This window comes from Ceratotherium simum, chromosome 2, assembly GCF_057802395.1.
Source record: "Ceratotherium simum simum isolate JZ-2026a chromosome 2, ASM5780239v1, whole genome shotgun sequence".
In the NCBI taxonomy this organism is placed as follows: domain Eukaryota; kingdom Metazoa; phylum Chordata; class Mammalia; order Perissodactyla; family Rhinocerotidae; genus Ceratotherium; species Ceratotherium simum.
In genome coordinates this window covers 53,798,959-53,821,485 of record NC_141901.1, presented here as the reverse complement: position 1 = coordinate 53,821,485, position 22,527 = coordinate 53,798,959, and the positions used below count along the sequence as shown (strand labels likewise).

Below are 22,527 nucleotides of genomic sequence, written 5' to 3'. Positions count from 1 at the left end.
GAAAGGGCCCATGACTGAGCTGCAAACTGGAAGATAGACTAGGTATTACTTAAACAAAGAAGATATAAGGGTGAGGAAATGTTCTAGGCAAGAAACAGAAACAGGTGCCAAAGCACAGAGGTGAGAGAGAGCCTAGTGCATTCAGAAAACTGCAAGTGGTTTGCTTTCGCCAGCAGAGAGGGTGTTTTGGGGAGTGGGGAGACATGACACTGAAGAGGTACTTTAGATGCCATACTAAGGACTTTGAACTCGGGCCTAAAAAAACCATGATTACAAATAAAAGAACAGTCAGCAATTTATTACAATAATCCAAAGAAGAAAAGATGACTCCCACAAATGATGACTCCATCAGGTTCCACACACATCAGGCATCTTTAATTAGTGAAACAATCCCTCAAACTGATTAGAAAAAAATCCAAATCCTATCCTTACCCCATTCCCATCCCCTTACCAACAACATTAACCTTTACAACATCACCTGGAAAAATGGGGTTATTCACCAATAGGTAAGAGAGGAATAAGTCAATGGCCTTTGGACAAAAACACAAGAGGATTCTTAGATTTCCTATTCTCCTTTGCATTTGATATTATCTGGACTTACAAGCAGCTCTAATAAGAAAAACTAAGGATCTCATAGCTATTCACCTCATTTAGGAAAGGCAGCAAGAATCTGTTATGATTTTATTTCTCCAATTGTTCCAATCACAGTTTCTAACACAGAAATAAAACTGTTCAGTGTTTCACTCCTAGCCTCATTTTGTTTCACAGAGATCTGCATTTCCAAGTTCTCGGGCTCCAACAGCAGTTCTGTTAGGAACAGACAGCCAGTATCATCCTGAGCACTGAGGTAGGCTTTCCATGGCTGAGCCCCCGCCCTGCTCATTGCGATGGTCTGGATGTTCACTACTTGCAGGGCCATCTGGAGGGTGTCAGGATGGACTGCTCCCTGCCAAGGGAGTACCTGCTGATGAGCAACTTTGAGGCGAAGCCAAGTTTTCTCAAAATATTCAGCAGTAAGCTGGCAATTGGGGACTAACATGAGGGCTCCAGAATCAGGGAGTTCTTGTACCATCTCCTTGTTCTCTTCAGGAATCAGGGGTCCTAAAAGAGTCAGGAAGCTTGTGTAAGAGATGTTCTTAATCTATAGGAACTACATTTTTCACCTAGATTTCCAAAAGTACATAATGTGACTTTTATCTTTGGATAAATGGCTTAAATAACCAATGATGAACTTCTTTCTTTCTCACCAAGACTTCCAACTCAGGCAACAGTCTGAGATTTAGCTAGGGTACTCTACTTTCTACCAGTCATTGCAAAAAATAAAGATTTTTCATGACAAGATATAAAGTAAAGACTTTTTTTACCTGATGTGGCAAAGGATGCTGTGTTAGGAAGCTCTGGGACACGACGCTCTGTCCGCTGGCATTTAGAGATGGTTGCCCAGCAGGCTTTGCCATATACTGGCACCAGTGTGTTGAAGTCTGAGGCCCAGCTATTCACAGGTCTTTCTGCCTGATCCTCCAAAAGTCCAAGAGAAGGGTCAGATTTAGGGCTACACAGGATCCGCTTAACTTCATCAATGCCAGCTAAGAGGAGGCGATAATAGAAGAGACCTCGGTCCCGTACTGCCATATCCTTTTCTTCCTCTGAGGTAAGACAACAAACTGAGTTAATTAAAAAAACAAAAGCAAAAACACTCTTTTTTTTATCCCTGTGCCAATCAAAATAGGAGAAAAAAATGAAGGAGAGTGGAAAACCTAGAAAACATTAACATTTTCTTCCTTTTTTTTTCTTTTTTTGTGAGGAAGATCAGTCCTGAGCTAACATCCGTGCTAATCCTCCTCTTTTTGCTGAGGAAGACCGGCTCTGAGCTAACATCTATTGCCAATCCTCCTCCTTTTTTTTTCCCCAAAGCCCCAGTAGATAGCTGTATGTCATAGCTGCACATCCTTCTAGTTGCTGTGTGTGGGATGCCGCCTCAGCACGGCCGGAGAAGCGATGTGTCGGTGCACGCCCAGGATCCGAACCCAGGCCGCCAGTAGCGGAGCAAGCGCACTTAACCGCTAAGCCACGGGGCTGGCCCCACGTTAACATTTTCTTGTTGGATCCCAGACATAACTCACCAAACAATGAAAGTTCTGAGAATTTTTACTATTGGTTATGGAAAGTGATATTTCCTTCTGAAGAACCTACCTATGCAGTAATATAACAAACGCCCCAGCATGTCCTGGCACTCAGCAGGTCGTGAGAGGAAAAGGCGGAGCAGTGCAGTGAGTAGTTCCATCTTAACAGCTGGAAATGTCTCTGACTTCACATTCTCTACAAAGTCTTCTAACACATAAGGAGCATTGGGAATTCTTTCCCCATGGACACCAAGTAGCCAGATAAGTGCCTGCTTCCCCTAGGAAATGAAGGAATAAGAACAGGTGCTCAACATTTGGCTGTCAAAAACATAGAAGACAGTAGACAGTTGTAGGTTTTGCTTTTCCCCTAGTGTCAGCAGAAAAGGTAAAATCTTTTATTTACTTCAACTTGGATTGTATCAGTCCCACCCACCACACTCTCTACAACAAATAGGAATGAAATTCTACCACACAAAAGGAGACTCAAGACTCTCATAGTATATGTTGATTAAGCAATAAGGCTTCCTCAGCTTTGGGGCCTCTGCCCCAATTTGGAGTTTAATGTTTCAGTGGAAGCTACTGAACGATTTCTCTAAATTACTTCATGAAGTGGTGATTAACCTAGAGTGTACATCAGAGTCATCTATGAAGCTTCTTAAATATATATATCTCTAGGTCTACCACTCCTGAATATTTAAGCCAATAGACCCGGGGTGAAGCCCAAATATTTGAAAATTCCACAAATGATTCTGATTTTCATATCAGCTGAAAACTCCATGGCCTAAATTTCTAACTCAAAACTGTTTGTTCAAGAAAACAATGGTATCAAAATGTTTGTAATAAAAACCATAGATAAATCCTAATGTTTTTATAATTTATATTCCATCTACACCCAAAAGAGAACCTGAGGTGGCAATTAATTCTAAGGATTTCTACTTCAGACACTATGTAGAAAGAATAATTAGATTCCATTTCACAGAGCAGAGTCCCAAGCATTCCCCCCTTGCCTAGAAGTAAAGGAGAATTACAGTCTACCTCACTATCTTGAATGTTCTCCTCACAGCCGGGCAGGGCCTGACACACAGCTTCCGTACACTGAGGACACAACCAAACCAGGTCTCGGAAAGTTTGCACCACTGCTACAACACAGCTCAGCACAAAAAAGCACAGGATTAGAGCCTCCACACAGGAAGGAATCTTAAGGAAAGTCATTTATTCAGACTAGATTGCCGGATGAATTTCTGTAAAATGGGTGTTGGAGGGGTGGTCAATGATTATCTGAGAAATGTCTGACATGGGCAATAATTTCTTAAAAGAATGTTGCTCTTAGCAGATTGTCATGAGGATAAATGAGCCAATGTATGCAAAAGCACTTGTAAAATGCAAAGCTGTATGCAAACGTGAGGGAGTGTTGTTGTTGAATGATACTCCAAAGACGGTATAAATAGAGCCACCAGAGCTGGGACTATGGTGAGGCAGGCAAGGTGCCGAGGGTGTAAAATGTAAGAAGACATGCAGGGTTAGCACTTGCATGAACCTGAGAGTGAGTGCCTCTAAACTTTTGCATCCTAGGCACCTTGCCCGCCTCACCCTAGTGGGCAGTGCTTCCAGGGCTGGGACTACCCTCCATTATCTATAGAACAGCCTTGTATACTCATGGCAACCTGAAGACTCTCTACCGTGTTAGATCTATAGATCCTATGCTTCTCTGATGGCAAGAGATGATGATGCAAAGAAAAGTTTAAGCCTCTTTGTTATTCAACAATATTTTCTGAGCAACTACTATAGGCCAGGAAATTGACAAAAAAAAAAACCTGGAAAGGCAGCCATTACCTGTGGTAATGTGCTCTTGTCGAAGCCCCAGCAACTCTGTTAGAATCTGCACACAATGATCTGTGTAGGTCCTGGCAATGCCACCTACAGAGGAAAGGAAAGCAGAGAAAAGTGTTCAGTCAAATCTAGCATCTCATTCTAAAATAATTTCCCACCAGCCAAAGATAAAGAGGACCAGAGATACCTAAAAAAATCACCCCTTGATTGATGACACAAGAATCTAAGTTTGCTATTAGGGGAACTTTGGTAACAATGAACTTCCCATTGAACAAGGTTGAAAACTTTCAGTAACAAAGGTATTTATGTGGCAGCAAGATATGAGGCACTGTTTGCTGCAGCACACCTGCACAGGAATATTCCTGCTGGGAACACTTGACAGCAGTCTCCTGACCGTAGCTTTTCTTTTTTTTGTGTGTGAGGAAGAGCAGCCCTGAGCTAACATCCATGCTAATCCTCCTCTTTTTTTTGCTGAGGAAGACCGGCTCTGAGCTAACATCTATTACCAATCCTCCTCCTTTTTTTTCCCCAAAGCCCCAGTAGATAGTTGTATGTCATAGCTGCACATTCTTCTAGTTGCTGTATGTGGGACATGGCCTCAGCACGGCCAGAGAAGCGGTGCGTCGGTGCACGCCCGGGATCCGAACCCGGGCTGCCAGTAGCGGAGCGCGCGCACTTAACCGCTAAGCCACGGGGCTGGCCCCTGACTGTAGCGTTTCTATTCTCCTGTTTGTTCCCTCTTCTCTACCCCTAAAAATAATCATCCTTTATTCTACACACGAAGGTTCCTTCTCCTCCACTTGAAGCTCTCCAAAACTTAGCTCCCCACCTGCTTTCATTTTGAGTCACTCTAGCCTTTTAAATTCCAGACAGAGTAGTATAAATAAGTCTGTAAGACTCAGGATTTATTCTGTGTTGGTCTGTACTCAGCACAATACATAGTCCACAGTAGAAACTCAATAAACAACTGGTGAACTGACACAGGACTTTTGACTCAGGAACAGTCAAAGGGTTCCAGGCCCAGTTCAGGAACTATATGACGTTTTGGCAATTTAATCACCTTTTTGTGTCTGAGTTTCTTCATCTTTAAAACAAAGTTAATAACACTTGTCCACTTTCCCTGACTGCCTCGTCTCACAAGACTGTGGTAAGACGATATACAGGAAAGCATTTTGGATAGTAGACAACAAAGGCAATATAAATTTTAAGTGTTTTAGTTTGAGTTACCTGTATTCTCTATCCTGGAAGATATGGCAACACAGTGTTGACAAAAAAACTTTTTTTGTCCCTCTCCCCCTTGTTTGTACTCACTGACCCAATTCTTTGGGGCATAGTACTTTGTCTCTGAAGCAAGATTCCTTCCCTTTTGCTCTCTATGGTTCCATAGCTTTCTAGCTGGTTGGTCTAGGCTCTCAAAAAGAAAAAGCAGCAGACACCTACCTATGGCAAAGATGGCAGCCTGTGCAAAGTCAGCAGACACATCAGTACAGTACCCTCGAAGCTCCTCTAGCACCTGCTGCACGTTCTCATCGTTCACCAGCTCACATAGCACCTCCACCTTCTGTAGCTTGATGTAGTGGGGCTCTGAGTAGGAGCAAAAAAACTTTTTGTAGTGGCTGCTAAAGTGACCTGGCAAACTACGCAAGATCTGGCGCACATGACAGAGGGCAGCAAAACAGAGCTCGCGGCTCTCTGAAGAACAGGCAGCCAGCAAAGGTCCCTTGACTTGCACAAGCACGTCAGTTTGTACATGGGGGAATTTTTTTGCCAAGATCAGAAAGAGTTTGGTGGCTCCCATCACCACGCCTGGGCTACTGCTCTTGAGAAAGCTGTCCAACAGATTGAGAATGTCAAACAGCTCCTCCTCACTGCGGGGTTGGTAGCGTAGCAGAAAGTTCAGTACTTCAGCCTGGCCCCACTGGTCCAGTTTTGACATTCTATCCAAAAAAGAAAATAAAAGTGCTATTTTAGCAACAAAATTAGGATCATCTCCATGCTACTGCCATGTCACCAGTCACCTGTTCATCATAACAAGGGGAGAATTCTTGAAAACAGGCTGTGCCATAATCAAATTATTCTTTTTATGTACTATTTAAAGTTTACACAGAATAGGCTTTAAGTTCCAAGATGAGTTTACAATACAAATGCACACTCATCTAAGGCAAAGACATGATCACTATACCCTAGATCCAGATTCTCTACATTTTAAGACAGCATAAATGGCTTAGTTTGGGGGACATAATGACTCAAGGAGGAGAGACCCTATCCCCACAGGACGTTCCTGCCATCTCTCTCTGTCACCAAAAGAAACTAAGACAAATAAAAGAAATCTTCTCAAAGAAATATGAGGAAGTTAACAGTTATGGTTAACTTTCTTTACTACTCTACAGAAGTTGTTCAAGACCTCTCCTTAATTCAACACATCAATAAGATCCCCCTAGGATGCAGATCTCATCATAATAGAAAGAGCAAAGAGGCATGCAAACCGATTTAAGAGATGGTGGGCGATGGGCTTATTGATGACAACACCTCCTTCCTGTTTCAGAATTTCCTCTAGAGACCTCAGGCAGTTCACAACCACAATTGGATCCTGGTCACGCAGCAAACTGTATAATTCATTTACCAGGGCACCATCTATAAAAGAGAACAAACATCTCAGGTAAAGAAGAAAAGCTTCAGAGTCACAGGAAAAAAGCCAGAGTAATAGCTCCAGGCAGACAAAGCTGAACTCTGCTACAAAAATAACAAAGGCAATAACAAAGTGCAAGCCAAAAAAACAGCCATCTCCAGGCTGTGTTCTAACTAGCTAATGCAAAGGATCTCACCTGGGCCCCAAAGAAAGGACTTCTCTAATCTCAGAAAATACCAAGCCCTGCATCCTACTTAAAGAGACATGTACAGAAAGAAGTAGGGCCACATTATTATTTTCTACCAAAGCTACATAATCTTTTACAAAGGCATACATATAATGGAGGCAAAAATAAATATTGATCATGATGGATTACACTGAAACTTACCCACTTCAGAGTCTCCATGAAGATTATGCATCTTGGCACAACCAAGGACTGCCACCCTCCTGACATATGAAGCCTTATCACGCAGACCATTGAGAACAGGCTGTTGGATATATTCCTGCACACCAGGCATCCTGAACAACACATCTTGGAGTCAGCCAAATCCTGAAATACTCGTTTTGACATAATTCAGCCTCTATTCACTTAATAGAGGGTTTAATAGATGTTTGAATGTGCATCTATCAGATCATAAAGAACTGGAGAATTAAAAAGCCATCCTTGACTTTTCATTTGGAATAATACTGCATGGGCAGCAAAAAACACATATATGTAATTGTTTAGAAATCTTTAACCAAAACCAAGAACTATTTCATGAAGAGTGAGGATGGAAAACTCCCTATAATGAACCATACAATACAGTTTTTTAAACCATAGCAATGGCTGAAAACCTGAGTTCAAGTTACAACAGTATTTTCCCCAATATTAAGGAGCTTAAATAAATTGTCATCATTAAAAACCTGCCCCATGACCTCCTGAAGTCATCAGCCACTGAGAAACAGGCAGGGAAGAGGGTGCTCACCTGAGGCTACACATGCTCCGTAGTGCCAGCCCTCGCACCATCGGATTGGGGTCCGAACAGTCTTTGCACAGTGTATTGATGGCCAGCAGAGCCAGATCTGGTTTCAGGGGGGCATACGTGCACATGTACAGGTAAACCAACTTCTTCTGAACAATATCTACAGTGGCACTGGCCTTCACCATTTCCATGAAAACACCAGACATGTCCAAGCCCTGAGTCATGTGCCTGAAACCAACACACATAGCAGGAAGATGTAAAATACATAATCCCCAACCTACAATGGAAGGCATTTTACTTACGCATGTCCTGGTTATCTAACTAGATCGAGATCTCTTAGAAGGAAGCAACCAGGACTGTCTTGTCTACTATATCACACAATACTTCACACCATGGGCCTGCAATAAACGTTCTTCTGTTCACTCAACAAACATTTATTGAATTCCTAGTACATTCCAGTGAAATTCAGTTCTTACATTCCAGGGATATACTCTGGGGACATACTCTTGAATAAAGCATGGTCTCAGATCTCTAGGAACTCAAGGAACCAGACAAGAACACCACTAATTACAGTACGATAGATAAGTGTCATAACAGAACTAACAGAGAAGGTGCAGTGGGGATCTAGGGGGCTATTACTGCCAGGAAGTCATAAAATGTTTCCACAGAGGAAGTAATACTTTAGCTGAATGAGCAGGCGCTCACCGGGCAAGTGTAGTAGACAGGTAATGATACATGCTATGAGGCACATAGATGTGAGCAAGAATGGTACATTCTTTTGAGAGTCTGCAGGTAGTTGAGTTAGCCAGGCGTTCCTTGGGTGCTATAAGAATTTTGGACTTTACTCCGTAGATCACTGTTTCTCAAACTGTGATCTCCTACAGGAATCAGATGGGATATTTGTTTAATATGCAGATTCCTGGGTTCCATCCCACCCCACTGAAATCAGAATTACTGGATCGGATGAAAGAATTACATATTTTTTAAAAGCACCCCAAGGGACTTTTGGGCATACTAAAGTTTGCGATCCACAGCTGTAGGCAAGAGTTATATGTTCAAATACATATGTTGGAAAACTCATTCTGACTGAAATGAGGCAAGGTGACCTATTAGTAAGCTACTCAATTTTTTGGTAATGAAATCAGAACAACAGGAGTGCTGATAAAAAATAAGTAAATAAGAGAATGGATATTTAGAACTCCGAATTCATACCACCTGACTTAACAAGTGAAGATCAAGAGTTATTGAGGTTGACTCCCACGCTTGGTCAGCTGGGTGTTGACATTCAACACAAATATAAGTGGAAGAGCAGGTTTGGGAGGGGGAAAGGATGTGGGTGTTATTTTGCATGTCTTCGAAGAACTATCCACCTAGAAATGCCAAGCAGGCGGTAGGATATGCGGGCCTGAAGATAAAAAAGCAGGTCTGTACCAGATACAGTATTATAGATCTGGGAGTCAGCAGTGTAAGTTCAAGATACGGAGGAAACCAACCGAGTAAACGAAGTAAAAGAAGTAATACAAGGGAGACTGAGATGGCACTCCAGAGAAGCAGGAAGACGGAACCATGCAACTGCCATGTATTAAGTTCATTTCCTCTCTCAGAGCGGCCAGGGGTAGAGAGCCTGACGGGGACTGCAGTGGGGGAGTTAGGGCGTTAGGTGATACCTAATCACTCGCTGGATGACATTCCGGTAGCGCAGCCTATCAGCTTGAACGTGAGGGTTACACAGAGCCTTCTTCAGCTCCTTCACCATGTCCTCGGAGCCGAGGTACGGCATCTTCCCGACGAGTCCCGGGGCGGTTCCCACAGATCCCTAGGTAATTCGCGGGCTCCTTCAAGCCCTGATGTGGGAACCTGGGTAAAGGAAACGTCAGTCGGTTAAGTGACTAAGGGCGTGATCTCGCCCAGCCGTGGCTTGCCCAGGGCCGGCGCCCAGGCCCCAGCACGCTCAGACTTCCACCCTCTCCGCTCTCCAGCCACCCCCGGCTTGGCTCTTAGGTTCCCTCCCGGGACCTGCAGGCTGGCTCGCTCCGCCCATAAATCTCTCCCGCTACCTCTAGGCCCTCGGCCGGATTTCCAGCCCGGCAGCCGACAGTCCGCAGACCCCTCCCTCTCCAGTTCCAGCCTTTCTTGCGCCTCCACGCGATTGTCGTCACAGATGGGCCCAATCACCCTTTCTGCGGAAGTCCCGCCTCCCCTTCGAGCGGAGCAGCTGCCACTCACCCTCTCCCGCGAGCGCCGAGCGCAGCCGGGACCCCGACCTCAGGGTGCCCTTCCCCCAACCTCTCACCTCCCGGCGCAGCCGCACGGCTCCCGCAGGGCTCCCTCTGATGGAGCTGCGGCAGACAGTCGGAGATCGGCTACTTGGGCCTGTCTCCGCCCAGCAGCGGGCACTTTGAGTGCCGGGCCTCGGCCCCGGCTCCCGCGGATGGAAGCGCGCTTTTCGATTCCACCCCCGGACTGCCGCGAGCACTGTCACTTCCTTCTTTTTGCCACTCTAGTAACTTACTCCTCTACTGGGCTGGCTTTCCCTTAGGGTGTCTGGCCCTGGTCTTGCCCCGGCATGACTCTCTTCAGGGCGCCGTTGTGGGAGCCTCACGCAGGCGGTCTGTTCTCATGAAGATCCCACTGGTGACTCTCCAACCTTGCCACCATGAACGGGGTCCTGATCCCCCATACGCCCATTGCCGTGGACTTTTGGAGCCTGCGACGGGCTGGTTCCGCACGGCTCTTCTTCTTGTCCCACATGCACTCGGACCACACCGTGGGTCTGACTAGCACCTGGGCCCGGCCCCTCTACTGCTCCCCAATCACCGCTTACCTCTTGCATCGTCACCTACAGGTATGGGGGACTACAGTCGGCCTCCGAGAACTAGTCCAGGCATGTGAGTGGGGACTTCCAATCTGTCACAGCCGTGCAGTCATAGAGTAGGGGCCACGAGGACTGATTTTTACAGTGCGGGAGTTGTTTGAAACCAGAAATAGATCTTTAGCCCAGAATAGGAGTGTGACTTCCATCTGGCGGACTTGGGATGTTTCAGCAATAAGTTGGGGAGATCTTTTAGTCCAGCCAAGAACTATTCCTGCCTTTTCACCTAAGGTAGGCCAATGTTTCCCAAACTTGCCTCATCATAAGAATCCACCTAGTGTGCTGGGTAAATATACAGATTCTCCAGCGCTTCCCCTCTTCCCCCATATGATTCGGTAGCTATAGCTGGTGCAGGTCCTGGAAATCTAGTTGAAATTTTTTTAACAGGTGCTACCAAGGGATTATGATGATCAGGGAAGTTGGAGAATCGCTGACTAGCCTGTTTTCTGAATCTTAATTTAAAATTGTTCAAAGGGTGGGGTGGAGAGTGGGAGGAGGAAGAGGGGATTGTTTGGGAATTCCCATTACAGCTTCTGCTCCAGGGCAACTCAGGATTTGGTCAGCTTTCCCTAACTCAGGAAAGGGATAGTTCCTGATCCAGGGAGGTATCAGGGATGGGAGTCTGTTCACCAGGTTGACTGTTTCCTCAGGTATCCAAGCATTGGATCCGAGCCCTGGAGGTTGGTGAGAGCCATGTCCTGCCTCTAGATGAAATTGGGCGAGAGACCATGACTGTAACCCTCATCGATGCCAATCACTGCCCTGGCTCTGTCATGTTTCTCTTTGAAGGCTACTTTGGAACCATCCTCTACACAGGTGGGCCTTCCGAAGTGTCCCTCTCACCCTCCCAGCCTAGACACTACTTTTCCTGAGCAGCCTTAACTCATAATAGAAGTCTGAGTTATTCCATATGAGCACAGTGACCCTTTCTCAACTGATTTCTCTTTAAGAGTCCAAACCTTGTAAAGAGTAATCCAAAAACAGGAACAGGATGGAGACATTTCCACACAGAATATTAGTTCAGGGCCAGACTCCATGATAGTTTTTCCACAGGCCAGTAAGCAAATGCCCCTCTGTTGTTGGAGGTGGGAGAGGCTTGTCTTCTATTCTTTTGTCTCTGACTCTGTACCCCCCTATATTCTTCTTCCAGGTGATTTTCGGTATACACCGTCCATGCTAAAGGAGCCAGCCCTGAGATTGGGTAAACAGATCCATACCTTATACCTAGACAACACCAATTGCAACCCAGCCCTGGTTCTTCCCTCCCAACAAGAAGCTGCCCGCCAGATTGTCAAGCTCATTCGAAAGCACCCACAACATAACATAAAGATTGGTGAGTGGTTTCCTTTCCTTTTTCTCTCACCGATAGCTAATGAATCTAGGTTCTTTGGGTGTTTCTCACATCTTTCAAGTCTTTGTGCAGATCTCCCCTTCTCCATGAAACCTACCCCGACCACCTTATTTAAAATCACTCTCTTCCCACCATCCCTACTCCCACATTCCCAACTCCTGATACCTATACCAATTCAACTTTTTCATTTTTTCATGGTACTCATCACCTTCCAACACACTCTATACATGTTTTAATATGCTGTTGCTTATTGCTTATTATCCATCCCCCACTTCCACTGCCACACACACACACAGAAACATAAACTCCTCGAAAGCATGGATAGAAGTGCGAAGAAGTCTTGCGTGTTTGTGGCACAGAGAAGCAGCAGCCACTATGGCAGGAGCACAGTGGGTGAGGAGGCTAGAAAGGCAGAAAGGGCTGAGGTACTCGTAAGCCATTTGAACTTGATCCTAAATGCAACCATAGCTCTTAGGATAAAGAGCTATTGAAGAGTTTTAAGTAGGAGAGGGACAGTATTGCACTCGTCATCTTACAGCGTATTCTATAATTTACCTATTTGTTGTATTTAGTTTTTATGTCTCCCCTGCTAGAATGTAAATTCCACAATGGCATGGCTCTTTGTTTTACTTATGGATATATCCCAGATGCCTAGATTATTGCCTGATGAGGCATTCAATAAATATTTGTTATATGAGTGAATGAAATTTATCAGTATATAGATATTCAAGTGAGTGTTGTGCTTAAAATTAGATACATTGAAAAACTAACTATATGCTTGTTCTAGTGATTCCACAATAGTACAAAACATTTTGGAGTCTCTTCTTTTGGAATTGCCTTTTGAGATAGTTTATGAAAACTAATTTTTGTTTTTGAAAATGTAATAGATTTAGTTCTAAATGACTTTTTGATTGTTTCCAAAATTATAATAAATCCACAAAAGGAAAAAGATTTGCCACCATGACGAATATTTTAAAAAAGATATGCCCCAATTCTGAAAGGAGTTTCAAAGTAGGGTTAAACAAAAGCATTGAAAAAAATTATATACTTTCTAGCGTGACTACCAAATTGATTGAGAAATATCCCCTACTCAGGATTGCTTGGCTGCTTATGAAGAAATACCAGTCCTAACTATTCTTGGAGTTTTCAGTGCAGAGTTTTCCCAGACAAGCACAGCTGGCTAGTTGTTGAAGGGCTTAATTTTGCAAATATATAATAAGCTTCTACTGTGTGCCAAGTATTCTGATAGGCAGTGGGAATAGAAAGATGAATAAAATATGAGGGCTTACAGACTAGTAGTAAAGGACCTAGAAGAAGTAAAAAAAAAAAGTGGGGGAAGTGGAGGGGGGAATAGGGAAAGGGAAAAGAAAATCAGCTACATTTGTGCCCAAAGAGTGAGGTTTTAAACCATGATAAGGAGTAAGGTGGATATGAAAAAACGGTAAGTTCTTTAAAGGACTTCACTATCTGGTTGTGGACTTGAAATACACCTTCAGAAAAGGCCCGAGAACAACTATTAAACAACATCTCCCATATCTGTTACCATAACCATTACTCAAATTTAGGCCCCCATTTCTTTCTGTATAAGTACTGTTTGGGCCTTTTAACTGGTGCATCTACTTTCAGCGTCTTCTCCTCCAGGCCGTTGAATGACACTGCTGCCGCATTTTTTTTTCCTAAAGCCCTGCTCTGATCATATTAATCCTATGATTAGAATTAGCCATGTTCCTGCTGCACACTCTTCAGTGGCTCCCCTTCACTTACAGAATTAAGTCCAGGCTCCGCAGCAGTACATACAAGGCCCTCTACTTGGTGGCCCTTGCTTACCTCTCTAGTGTCATTTCTGTCCAGTTTCTCCTTTATACTTTAGTAATGCCAAACTGACCCCTCTTAAGATGCTCTCTACCATCCCCTTCTCTTGCTACGTTAACTCGGAGTTATCCTTTAAGACTTACCTTAGTTGTTATTTTCAGGAAACTTTCCCTAACTCCATCAACTGGTGGATACTTTTCTGTGCCCTCATAATACTGTGTGCTTGTCTCTAACATGGCCCTTAACCACCTTGTTTCTGGGTCCCCATGCAGATTACACTCCTTGAGGACTGAGACTTTCTGTTTGTTTTCACAGGGCCTAACACTTGGTAGATGCTTTCCTTTGTTGAACTGAATGAATGAGTGGATTCTGCGTTAACCCGTCTGCACTCCATTCTCCATACATCTCAGCTCAAATGCCACCTCCTCCCTGATATAATTCCTGATTGCCCCATTAGTTTTGTGTATTTTTGTTAAACATTTGGTTCATTTATTAGGATTCCCCAATAGCTTCCTTCTTTTCCTTCTCTTACTTTCCCCAATCCCTTTAACGTGATTCAGGACTCTACAGCCTGGGAAAAGAGTCACTGCTGGAACATCTGGCTCTGGAGTTTCAGACCTGGGTGGTATTGAGTCCTCGGCGCCTGGAGTTGGTGCAGCTGCTGGGCCTGGCAGATGTGTTCACAGTGGAGGAGAAGGCTGGCCGCATCCATGCTGTGGACCACATGGAGATCTGCCATTCTGCCATGCTGCACTGGAACCAGACCCATCCTACCATCGCCATCCTTCCCACAAGCCGGAAAATCCGCAGCTCCCACCCTGATATCCACATCATCCCCTACTCTGACCATTCCTCCTACTCTGAGCTCCGTGCCTTTGTCGCAGCACTAAAGCCTTGCCAGGTGGTGCCCATTGTCAGTCGACAGCCCTATAAGGGCTACTTTCAGGATACCCTGAGCCCCAGGCTCTCTGTGCCCCTGATTCCAGACTCTGTGCAGCAATACATGAGTTCCTCCTCTAGAAAACCAAGCTTTCTCTGGCTGTTGTTAGAAAAGAGGCTAAAGAGGCCGAGAACCCAGGGTGTCGTGTTTGAATCCCTTGAGGAAAATGCTGATCAATCTCAAACTGACAGGGACTCAAAGAAGGCCAAGAAGGAGAACCTTTCCGGAGACCTTGAGAAGCAACCCTCCCTCCATCCTTTGCAGATCAAGAAGCAGCTGTTCCCAGACCTCTGCAGCAAAGCACGGGGTGGGGCCGTCTCCCTCTCTGAGTCCCAGAAGATGGTGACTGTACCGACTGCCCCCTTGGGTTTTTCAGTGCACTTAAGGTCTACTGATGAGGAATTTCTCTCTCCAGAAACTGGGGAGGAAATTGTTGTAGGGCCCCACTTGGTACCCAGGGGAGACAAGGATGGCTCAGCAGCCACAGGGAAGCAGAGCGCGTGGATGGGCCAGGATTCTCCCCTGTCTAACAGCAGCCAGGCTGCCCCTCTTCTGGCTCCTGAGTTCAGGGGCCTGGCACTAAAATACCTTCTGACTCCAATGAACTTGTTCCAGGCAAGGTTCTCTTCCAGGGGCTTTGACCAGCAAGTGGAAAAATACCATAAACCCTTGCTAAAGGACAGAGAGGAGAGTACAGAATGACAACCTTGCTTGATCCAACACTGCAGTTTTGAAGATACTGGCTAGTGGGGAGAGTTTGTTTTGGGCCTTACTTTTCTGTCTTCACAGGATCCTTACAGGCTCAACCTAGAAGCGACACTTCTCAACGTGTGTTCATTGGAATCCCAGTGCCTATGGAATCCTTAGTTTTATAGTTGACTGTGTTTAAGAAACACTTTTCATTATAACCCCTTCACAATAGACGTGAGCATATTAAAGGTTCTCAGAAGCCCTGCAGTAACTTAATCTGTTTAACTTTGTTTAACCCAGTATTTCCCTAACTTTTTTGAACATAGAATCCTCTTATGTAGCTGCAGAAAGAGAGAAAGAGTCTGAATCAAAAAGGACCAAGTTATTCCCATTGTTACTTTGAGTCTCATGTGCCATTCTCCCTGTCCCCTTTTCCCTCTTCCTAGGTAAAAGTCGCTAGGTCTGTTTTTTAAGTTAGGAACTGTGGTGCTGGAGGAAAGTGGTGATCCAGGCAGCACGTTCCAATCCTGAATGTCACTGACTTGCTGTGACCTCATTCAAGTGACTTCCTGTCTCTACCTCTGGGAGGGAACAGGAAGTGATGAAGAGCCTTGGAACAGAGGAGAAAAATTCCACGTCTGCCTCCATAAGAGTTGCAGTTAGTGTCACTGGGGACCTATCTGGAACAGAGCCAGCTGGGGGATTGGGCACCCCTCACCAGGGCAGTACCTGGAACCCAGGTGAACATTAGGCTTAGGGTATGACAGGCTTCCCAGCTGCCTGGTGGCCCTGACTGTTTGGCTGAAATAAAGTTACAAAAGATCAAATGTGCTGCCAGATATTCCTGATTGTTCACATAGCTGGGATATTTGCTGCTCCCCCCTCCCCGCCGTGTTGAATTGAGTAAGGAGCCAGACCATACAGCCTGTTTGTTTTAGTATCCAGGGCAGAGACCAAAGAGCCAGCTGGTCAAGGGGCGGGGGTGGTGTTCAGTTCTGCCCTGTCCTTCTGCTCACAGCCTGACAAAATGCCAAACCAATAAGCAGGACAGCAGATACCACAGGCTCAGAGAGAGGGCACAGGCACGTGGAGCTGGGCGCATGGATTAAAAACTGCTTCAGAATGGAGCCTCGAGCCTTTGCAATGAAGCCTCTGTTTCTTGTTCAGGAAAAAAAGTTTTCTACTTTTGGAGGAAGATAGGAAGAGTTTAGAAAGCAAAATAAGGCTGTGTTCTTGGGCAACCATACACAGCTCTGTTTTGTCAATGGCCTTCACTGTAAGCCTCCCATGAGCCCACTAGGAGCTGCAGCAGGTGAGGTATGTGGGGCAGCAGGGAACATGGCCATTGTCCTGGGCCCAAGTCCAGGGCACCCTGGGCAAACAGAGATAGCATGCTTAACTAGCAGAGCCTCAGTTCCTTGTCTGTAAAACAGGGACTGAGATCCTACCTCTCCTGACTGTCGTGGAGGTTAGATAATGGGTCAAGTTCCTAGCTCAGTGCTTAACACATGATGGGTAATTCAAATATTGGTTCTCTTAGCCTCTGGTTCTTTAAAAACAATTATTCTTTATATAAAATAAGAAACTGGAAATTATATAAAAATATAAAGAAGACAAAATCAATTATAATTCCTCCATGTAGATCAATTGTTTTCTTCTAGTTTTTTTCTGTGCATGTAAATATTAAATATGTAAATTTTTTCAAAATTGGGGTGATACTGTATATAATTTTATATTCTGCATTTTACTTTCTTAACAGTATCTTAATCATTTCTTTGTATCATTAAATAATATTCGAATGTCATTTTTAATAGTTGTATAATACCCTAAAATAGTATACCTTAATTAAAACATTTCTATATTATTCAACATTTTGTGTGCCGTTTTTTTTCACAATTCTACATATTACAATGAACATCCTTATGCATACATCATGGCATTTTGTTTATTTCCTTAGAGTAAATTACTGGAAGTGGGATTACAGTTTTAAGTTCTTGATGCAAATTGTGCAAATTGCCCTTCAGAAAGGTTTCCTTACCAACCTTTCTGAAGAAGAGGCTAGCATTCAAATACCTTGAAAACTCATTAAGTTCAAAGGATGTCATTAGAATGGTACATGTAAACACATGGAAAATCATCTTGTGTGTTAATATTTACTAAGCTGTGTGGGCAAGGCTTAGCCTGACTTCCTGTAGGAGCCTCTAGCTGCCTCACTTCTGTACTACCCAAGGTGTCTGGGAGAGATAAGGTAGTCTTCAGTACAAGGGCCTCCAGATTGGCGTTATCTTCTAGCAGCAAGGGAACCTGTCCTTTCTTGGCACATGCTGTGTCACACGTATTCCTTGAAGTAGGATCTATGTGAATTTAGATGGGGCAGCAGAAGCAAAGGGCTCTGTGGAATTTAGTTGTTGGTGGCATGTTTTGTGTTTTAATAATAGAAAAATTCTGTACTATTCTCCTAAAGTAAATTTGTCTGGCTTCTTGTAATAGAGATTAGCAGTTGCCTTATTTGTTTGATTTCTTAACACTCTCTCATATAAAAAGGCTGCATTAGCTATTCCACTGTTGGGTATTTATCCAAAGAACTTGAAAACACCAATTTGCAAAGGTACATGCACCCCTGTGTTCATTGCAGCCTTATTCACAATAGCCAAGACTTGGAAGCAACCTAAGTGCCCATCAAGGGACGAATGGATAAAGAAGCTGTGGTATATATACACAATGGAATACTACTCAGCCATAAGAAATGACGAAATCCAGCCATTTGTGACAACATGGATGGACATTGAGGGTATAATGCAAAGTGAAATAAGTCAGAGGGAGAAGGCCAAATACCGTATGATTTCCTTCATTAAGTAGTAGATAATAACAACAATAAACAAACACATAGGGACAGAGATTGGATTGGTGGTTACCAGAGGGGAAGGGGGGAGGGGGGAGGGTGAAAGGGATAATTCGGTACATGTGTGTGGTGATGGGTTGTAATTAGTATTTTGGTGGTGAACATGATGTAGTCCATGCAGAAATAGAAGTACAATGATGTACACCTGAAATTTTTGCAATGTTATAAACCAATATTACTGCAATAAAAAAAAAAAATAATAAAAAAAAAAATAAAAAGGCTGCATTGCATATATCTTTAAGTAGCCAATTTAACTTATTTTTAGAATCTAAGGATGATCCCATAGACCTAAGATCTTGCAATTAGGCTTGAAGATACTGGGAGAAAAGAAGTTCCCTAGAGATCAATTAGTTATTTGTTTCATGATCTGTGGGAAAACTTGTACTTTTCCACATGGAGACTGACAGTGACTTAAGTCCCCTTAGAGAAGAAAATCTGCCTGGCTGGCTTTGGGGGACCATCTCTCACTTCTGACCCACACTGCCCTTTGTGGTAGGAAATGGGAGATAATGGGAGTCTGCTTTGGACCTGGGTTCTCTATCTCAAGTCCATTCCCAGGGAGACAGTTCTCTGCATTCTTGGAATGGTTCTCAAGCAGGAGAAATTCCATTTGGAGGTCCGTGTGCACATATTTTTGATGCTACCATTAGTGAGTAGCTGTCAGTCTTAATCTTCCAACCCCTCACCCTTCCTAACTACCACCACAACAAGTTGTTTTGCCTTGGGTTCATGGTGCGTCCCTCTTTCTGCGTCCGTCTTTCTCTTCCCCACGACGCCCCATCCACATCGGTACAGAATGATTCTGCTTACCCTTATAATTATCTGAATCTACAACTGCCTGTGGGGGATTCTTAGAATGGTTAAGCTTGTCTTTATTTTGACCACAATGCTTTTATTTAACTATGCTCTTCCCTTGACTATGTCATTCCTGGGTAACTTTCTCTTCTTTGAACACATCCTAGACCAACCAGATCACAGAAAGCTCCCAGAATCTTGGGTTTGGTTCTTTTCCTGGACAGATAGCTTACTGAATCATCTTTCAATCATACAAAACTTCTGGCTAGCCTTGGGTTAGTCTTTCCCTTACCATAGTCACATATTTAAAACACTATTGCATTATGGCTAGTTTACCAATCCTGAATCCTCTCATCAATTTACAATAAGTTTAGGGAGAGGAGGATGAATATTTGTGCCCAGTGCGACAATCCTATTCTTTTTTTTTGCTGAAGAAGAGTCGCCCTGAGCTCACATCTGTTGCCAATCTTCCTCCTTTTTTGCTTGAGGAAGATTATCCCTGAGCTCACATCTGTTGCCAGTCTTCCTCCTTTTTGGCTTGAGGAAGATTAGCACTGTGCCCACATCTGTGCCAATCTTCCTCTACTTTATACGTGGGTCGCCACCACAGCATGGCTTGATGAGTTGTGTAGGTTTGCGCCTGGGATATGAACCTGTGAACCCCAGGCCGCCGAAGCAGAGCGGGCCAAACTTAACCACTAGGCCATGGGGCTGGCCTCCAACTACAAACAATCATATCTTAATGTGCTCATTGAAATGTTCCTTTGAGGAACCAAGAAAATTGGGTCAAGTTCACTTACACTACTAATCAGGCTATGTAGAAACAAAGCCTCAGCGTGGGACCAGACTCCTGGTGTGTAGGGAGTCAGGGATATAAAGTTTGGAGAAAACCTGCTAAAAGGTTCTGAGCACCCAATTCCTAAATTGGTTGGGGGGGTCCCCCGCCGACCAACAATTCTCTGACACCAGCTGGGTGTCCTATAATTCAACTTAGTTCTGACACTATCTACCTGGACATAGCATCAGATCCCACAGGCTAAGGGCTCAGTCCTACAGGACTGCCCTCCACCCTCCACTTCAGATGCCAATTGTAAGTCCAGGCTGTCACCTGTGCTTCTGACTGACCAGCTATAGATTGGAGGTTCCAACAACCCCCTCCTTGTATTCAAATAATTTGCTAGAGCAGCTCACAGAACTCAGAGAAACATTTTACTTACTAGATCACTAGTTTATTATAAAAGGATATAACTCAAATGAAAGAGATACATAAGGCAAAGTATGGGGAAAGGGCAAGGAGCTTCCACGCTCTCCCCACATCTCCACGTGTTCACTTCCTCCTTTGGAACTCTGTCTTCACTCTGGATGACTTCGACATCTGGCCTCTCAGTTTCCTTGACCTCCTCCATCTTCAAAGACCTTATTTCCCTCTACCTTACCACCCAGTCATTACCAGAAATTGTACTACATCTGAAATCTCAATTTTAAACCTTCTTTTTTCCCAGCTTACTTGCTCAAGTACCTCCACTGCCAATGTTTTACTATTCATAAGCCCTCTCCAAACTCCACTTCCCACCTTCATCTGACTGCATCCCATGATCCATCAATATAATATAACTCCCTTTTTTTCTCTCACTCAGACAAACTTGCCTTGAAAAACTCCAACTGTGGATAAATCATACTATCTATCCACTCTTTGCCTTCACTGGAACAGCTAGATGTTGTTGGAGAAATCACTCAACCAGGCTGACTTGTTTCATTTTAATTTCATGATCTCATACATCACATGGCCTTCCACACTGCTGAGCAATCCTATTAGGTTTCTCTAGTGGGCTTGGTTTCCTGTTCTCCCTTTCTCTTTGCTTTCCCCTCCCACCCACACTACCATCTGTCAATAAATCCTGTTGACTCCACCTTGAAACATATCCCGAATCTTATTTCTTTTCACCATGTTCACCTCTACCACCTTTGTCCAAGTAACCTTTGTCTCATGTCTGAGTTACTGCAATAGCCTCTTAAATGTGCTCCCTGCTTCCAACACTGCCCTTCTCCCCCACCAAATACACTGTCTAGTACCCACAGCAAGCGAGATATAAATGATACCTTGTTATTTCTCTGCTCAAATCCTCCAATGTCTTTCCAGCTCGCTCAGAATAAAAACCAAAGTTCTCATAGTGGTCTGCATGGCCCACATGATCTGCCACCTTCTCTCCTACTACTCCCCACCCTACACTTACTCTACTCCAGGCACGCGGACCTCCCTGCAGTTACTCCAGTGTGCCAGGTAAGTGCTCACCCCACTTGTTCCCTCTCCTTAGAATGTTTTCTACTCAGATACCTACATGGCTCCCTCACCTCCTTCAAGTTTTTGCTCAACAAGACTATTCTCGGTCATCTTATTTAAAATTGCAAACATTTGCCTGCCACACCCTCTCCCCCTTCTTTGCTTTTTCTCCATAGAGCACTTACCACTTTATAACACACTATATCATGTACTTATTGAGGTTAGTACGTGCTCACTGTACTAGAATGTGAACTCTAGGACTTTTTTTTTTATCTGTATTGTTCACTGTTGTATCCCTAGTGTCTAGAATACATGGCAGTTCTTAATAATAAACACTGATTGAATGAATAAATTAATCTGGAGGAATGGGTGGATTGCACACCCTTTAGGCAATCCTCCCTCAATAAATACTATTTTCCTCAAACAGGGAATAAAGCAGAGTTCTTAGCCCTCAAGGGGCAAACAACTATTGAAAGCTTAGCTTGGCAGACACTTTATAAATATTATCTCTAAATCTTGCAACTGTCCTATGAGAAAACTAGTGTCCATAAATTCATTCATTCGTTCCTTCAACAAATATTTATTGAATTCCTACTATGTGCCAGGCATGTGTTCTAGACTTTGGAGATATAAAATAGTGAGCAAGACAGAACATGTCCTGCACACATGAAACTTACACTCTAAAGGAGAGAGACTGGCAGTATACATAAATAAAAATCAGATTGTGATAAGTGCTAAGAAGAAAATAAAACTGGCTAATGGGAGTGAGGAGTAGTTCAGATACAGGTCAAGGAAGGTGTCTCTGTGGGAATGACACTTAAGTTGTGACCTGAGTGATGAAAAGGAGCTGGCCAGGTAAAGACCTGGGATAGCATCAGCGCAAAGACTGTGATAGGAATGAGCTTTGTGCCCAAGGAATGTCAAGAAAAGCAAGTGTCAGAGAGGGAAAAGAAGAGGAGATAGGCTCAGAGAGGGAGGCAGAAGTTGGATCAGAAGTGACTTATAGGTTAAAGTAAGAAGGTTGGGTTTTAGTCTAAGTGTAATGGGAAGCTACTGGAGTGCTTTAATGCAGGGAGTGATACGATCTGATATATATTTTTAAAAGCAACGGATGGAGAATGAGGCAAGAGTGAAAGCAGGAATACCAATTACGAAGTTTCTGCTGCAGTGAGATTGGTGAGCTGAACTGGGTTTTTGGAAGAAGGGGACTTTGCATTGTGTTTGGATACAAATCTATTAGCATTACCTCTTTAGCACCAGCAGCTAAAGGGAGAAAGACATAGCTTTTTCTCTACCAAAGCTTTCACAAAGGAGAAGTGTATATATAAACATATATATAT

The 22,527-nt window shown here is 43.9% G+C and overlaps 2 protein-coding genes across 10 annotated transcripts in view; one reads left to right on the top strand and one right to left on the bottom strand.

Moving 5' to 3' along the window:
• Positions 1-277: 277 nt before the first annotated feature.
• Positions 278-22,527, bottom strand: part of AP4B1 (adaptor related protein complex 4 subunit beta 1) — a 32,365-nt gene continuing 10,115 nt past the window's right edge. Inside the window, exons 1-11 of one of the 8 annotated variants that reach the window (XM_087445175.1) lie at positions 10,057-10,191; positions 9,212-9,401; positions 7,548-7,772; positions 6,971-7,101; positions 6,440-6,587; positions 5,394-5,890; positions 3,957-4,040; positions 3,159-3,262; positions 2,194-2,401; positions 1,365-1,646; positions 278-1,101 (exon numbers count right to left, since the gene is read on the bottom strand). In XM_087445175.1, coding sequence (XP_087301301.1) covers positions 674-1,101; positions 1,365-1,646; positions 2,194-2,401; positions 3,159-3,262; positions 3,957-4,040; positions 5,394-5,890; positions 6,440-6,587; positions 6,971-7,101; positions 7,548-7,772; positions 9,212-9,324 — 2,220 coding nt within the window. In that variant the 5' untranslated portion in view covers positions 9,325-9,401; positions 10,057-10,191 and the 3' untranslated portion in view covers positions 278-673. Of the gene's footprint in view, positions 1,102-1,364; positions 1,647-2,193; positions 2,402-3,158; positions 3,263-3,956; positions 4,041-5,393; positions 5,891-6,439; positions 6,588-6,970; positions 7,102-7,547; positions 7,773-9,211; positions 9,541-9,560; positions 9,736-9,770; positions 9,788-9,837; positions 9,900-10,056; positions 10,192-22,527 lie in introns of those variants that run through there. The other 7 variants (XM_087445188.1, XM_087445201.1, XM_087445190.1 and 4 more) reach the window with 7 other exon arrangements.
• DCLRE1B (DNA cross-link repair 1B) lies at positions 10,201-17,078 on the top strand. 2 transcript variants are annotated; one of them, XM_004421100.3, is made up of 4 exons: positions 10,201-10,389; positions 11,067-11,232; positions 11,567-11,749; positions 14,140-17,078. In XM_004421100.3, the coding sequence occupies exons 1-4, from the start codon at positions 10,201-10,203 to the stop codon at positions 15,219-15,221; spliced, it is 1,620 nt and encodes a 539-aa protein (XP_004421157.2). In that variant the 3' UTR covers positions 15,222-17,078. The 2 variants fall into 2 exon arrangements, with proteins under 2 accessions (XP_004421157.2, XP_087301350.1); XM_087445224.1 differs by lacking the exon at positions 10,201-10,389 and adding an exon at positions 10,412-10,647.

Coding starts and splice junctions, on each gene's coding strand:
- DCLRE1B (XM_004421100.3), top strand. CDS start 10,201: ATGAACGGGGTCCTGATCCCCCATACGCCCATTGCCGTGGACTTTTGG. Junction 10,390..11,066: donor TCTTGCATCGTCACCTACAG/GTATGGGGGACT, acceptor CTGTTTCCTCAG/GTATCCAAGCATTGGATCCG. Junction 11,233..11,566: donor TGGAACCATCCTCTACACAG/GTGGGCCTTCCG, acceptor TTCTTCTTCCAG/GTGATTTTCGGTATACACCG.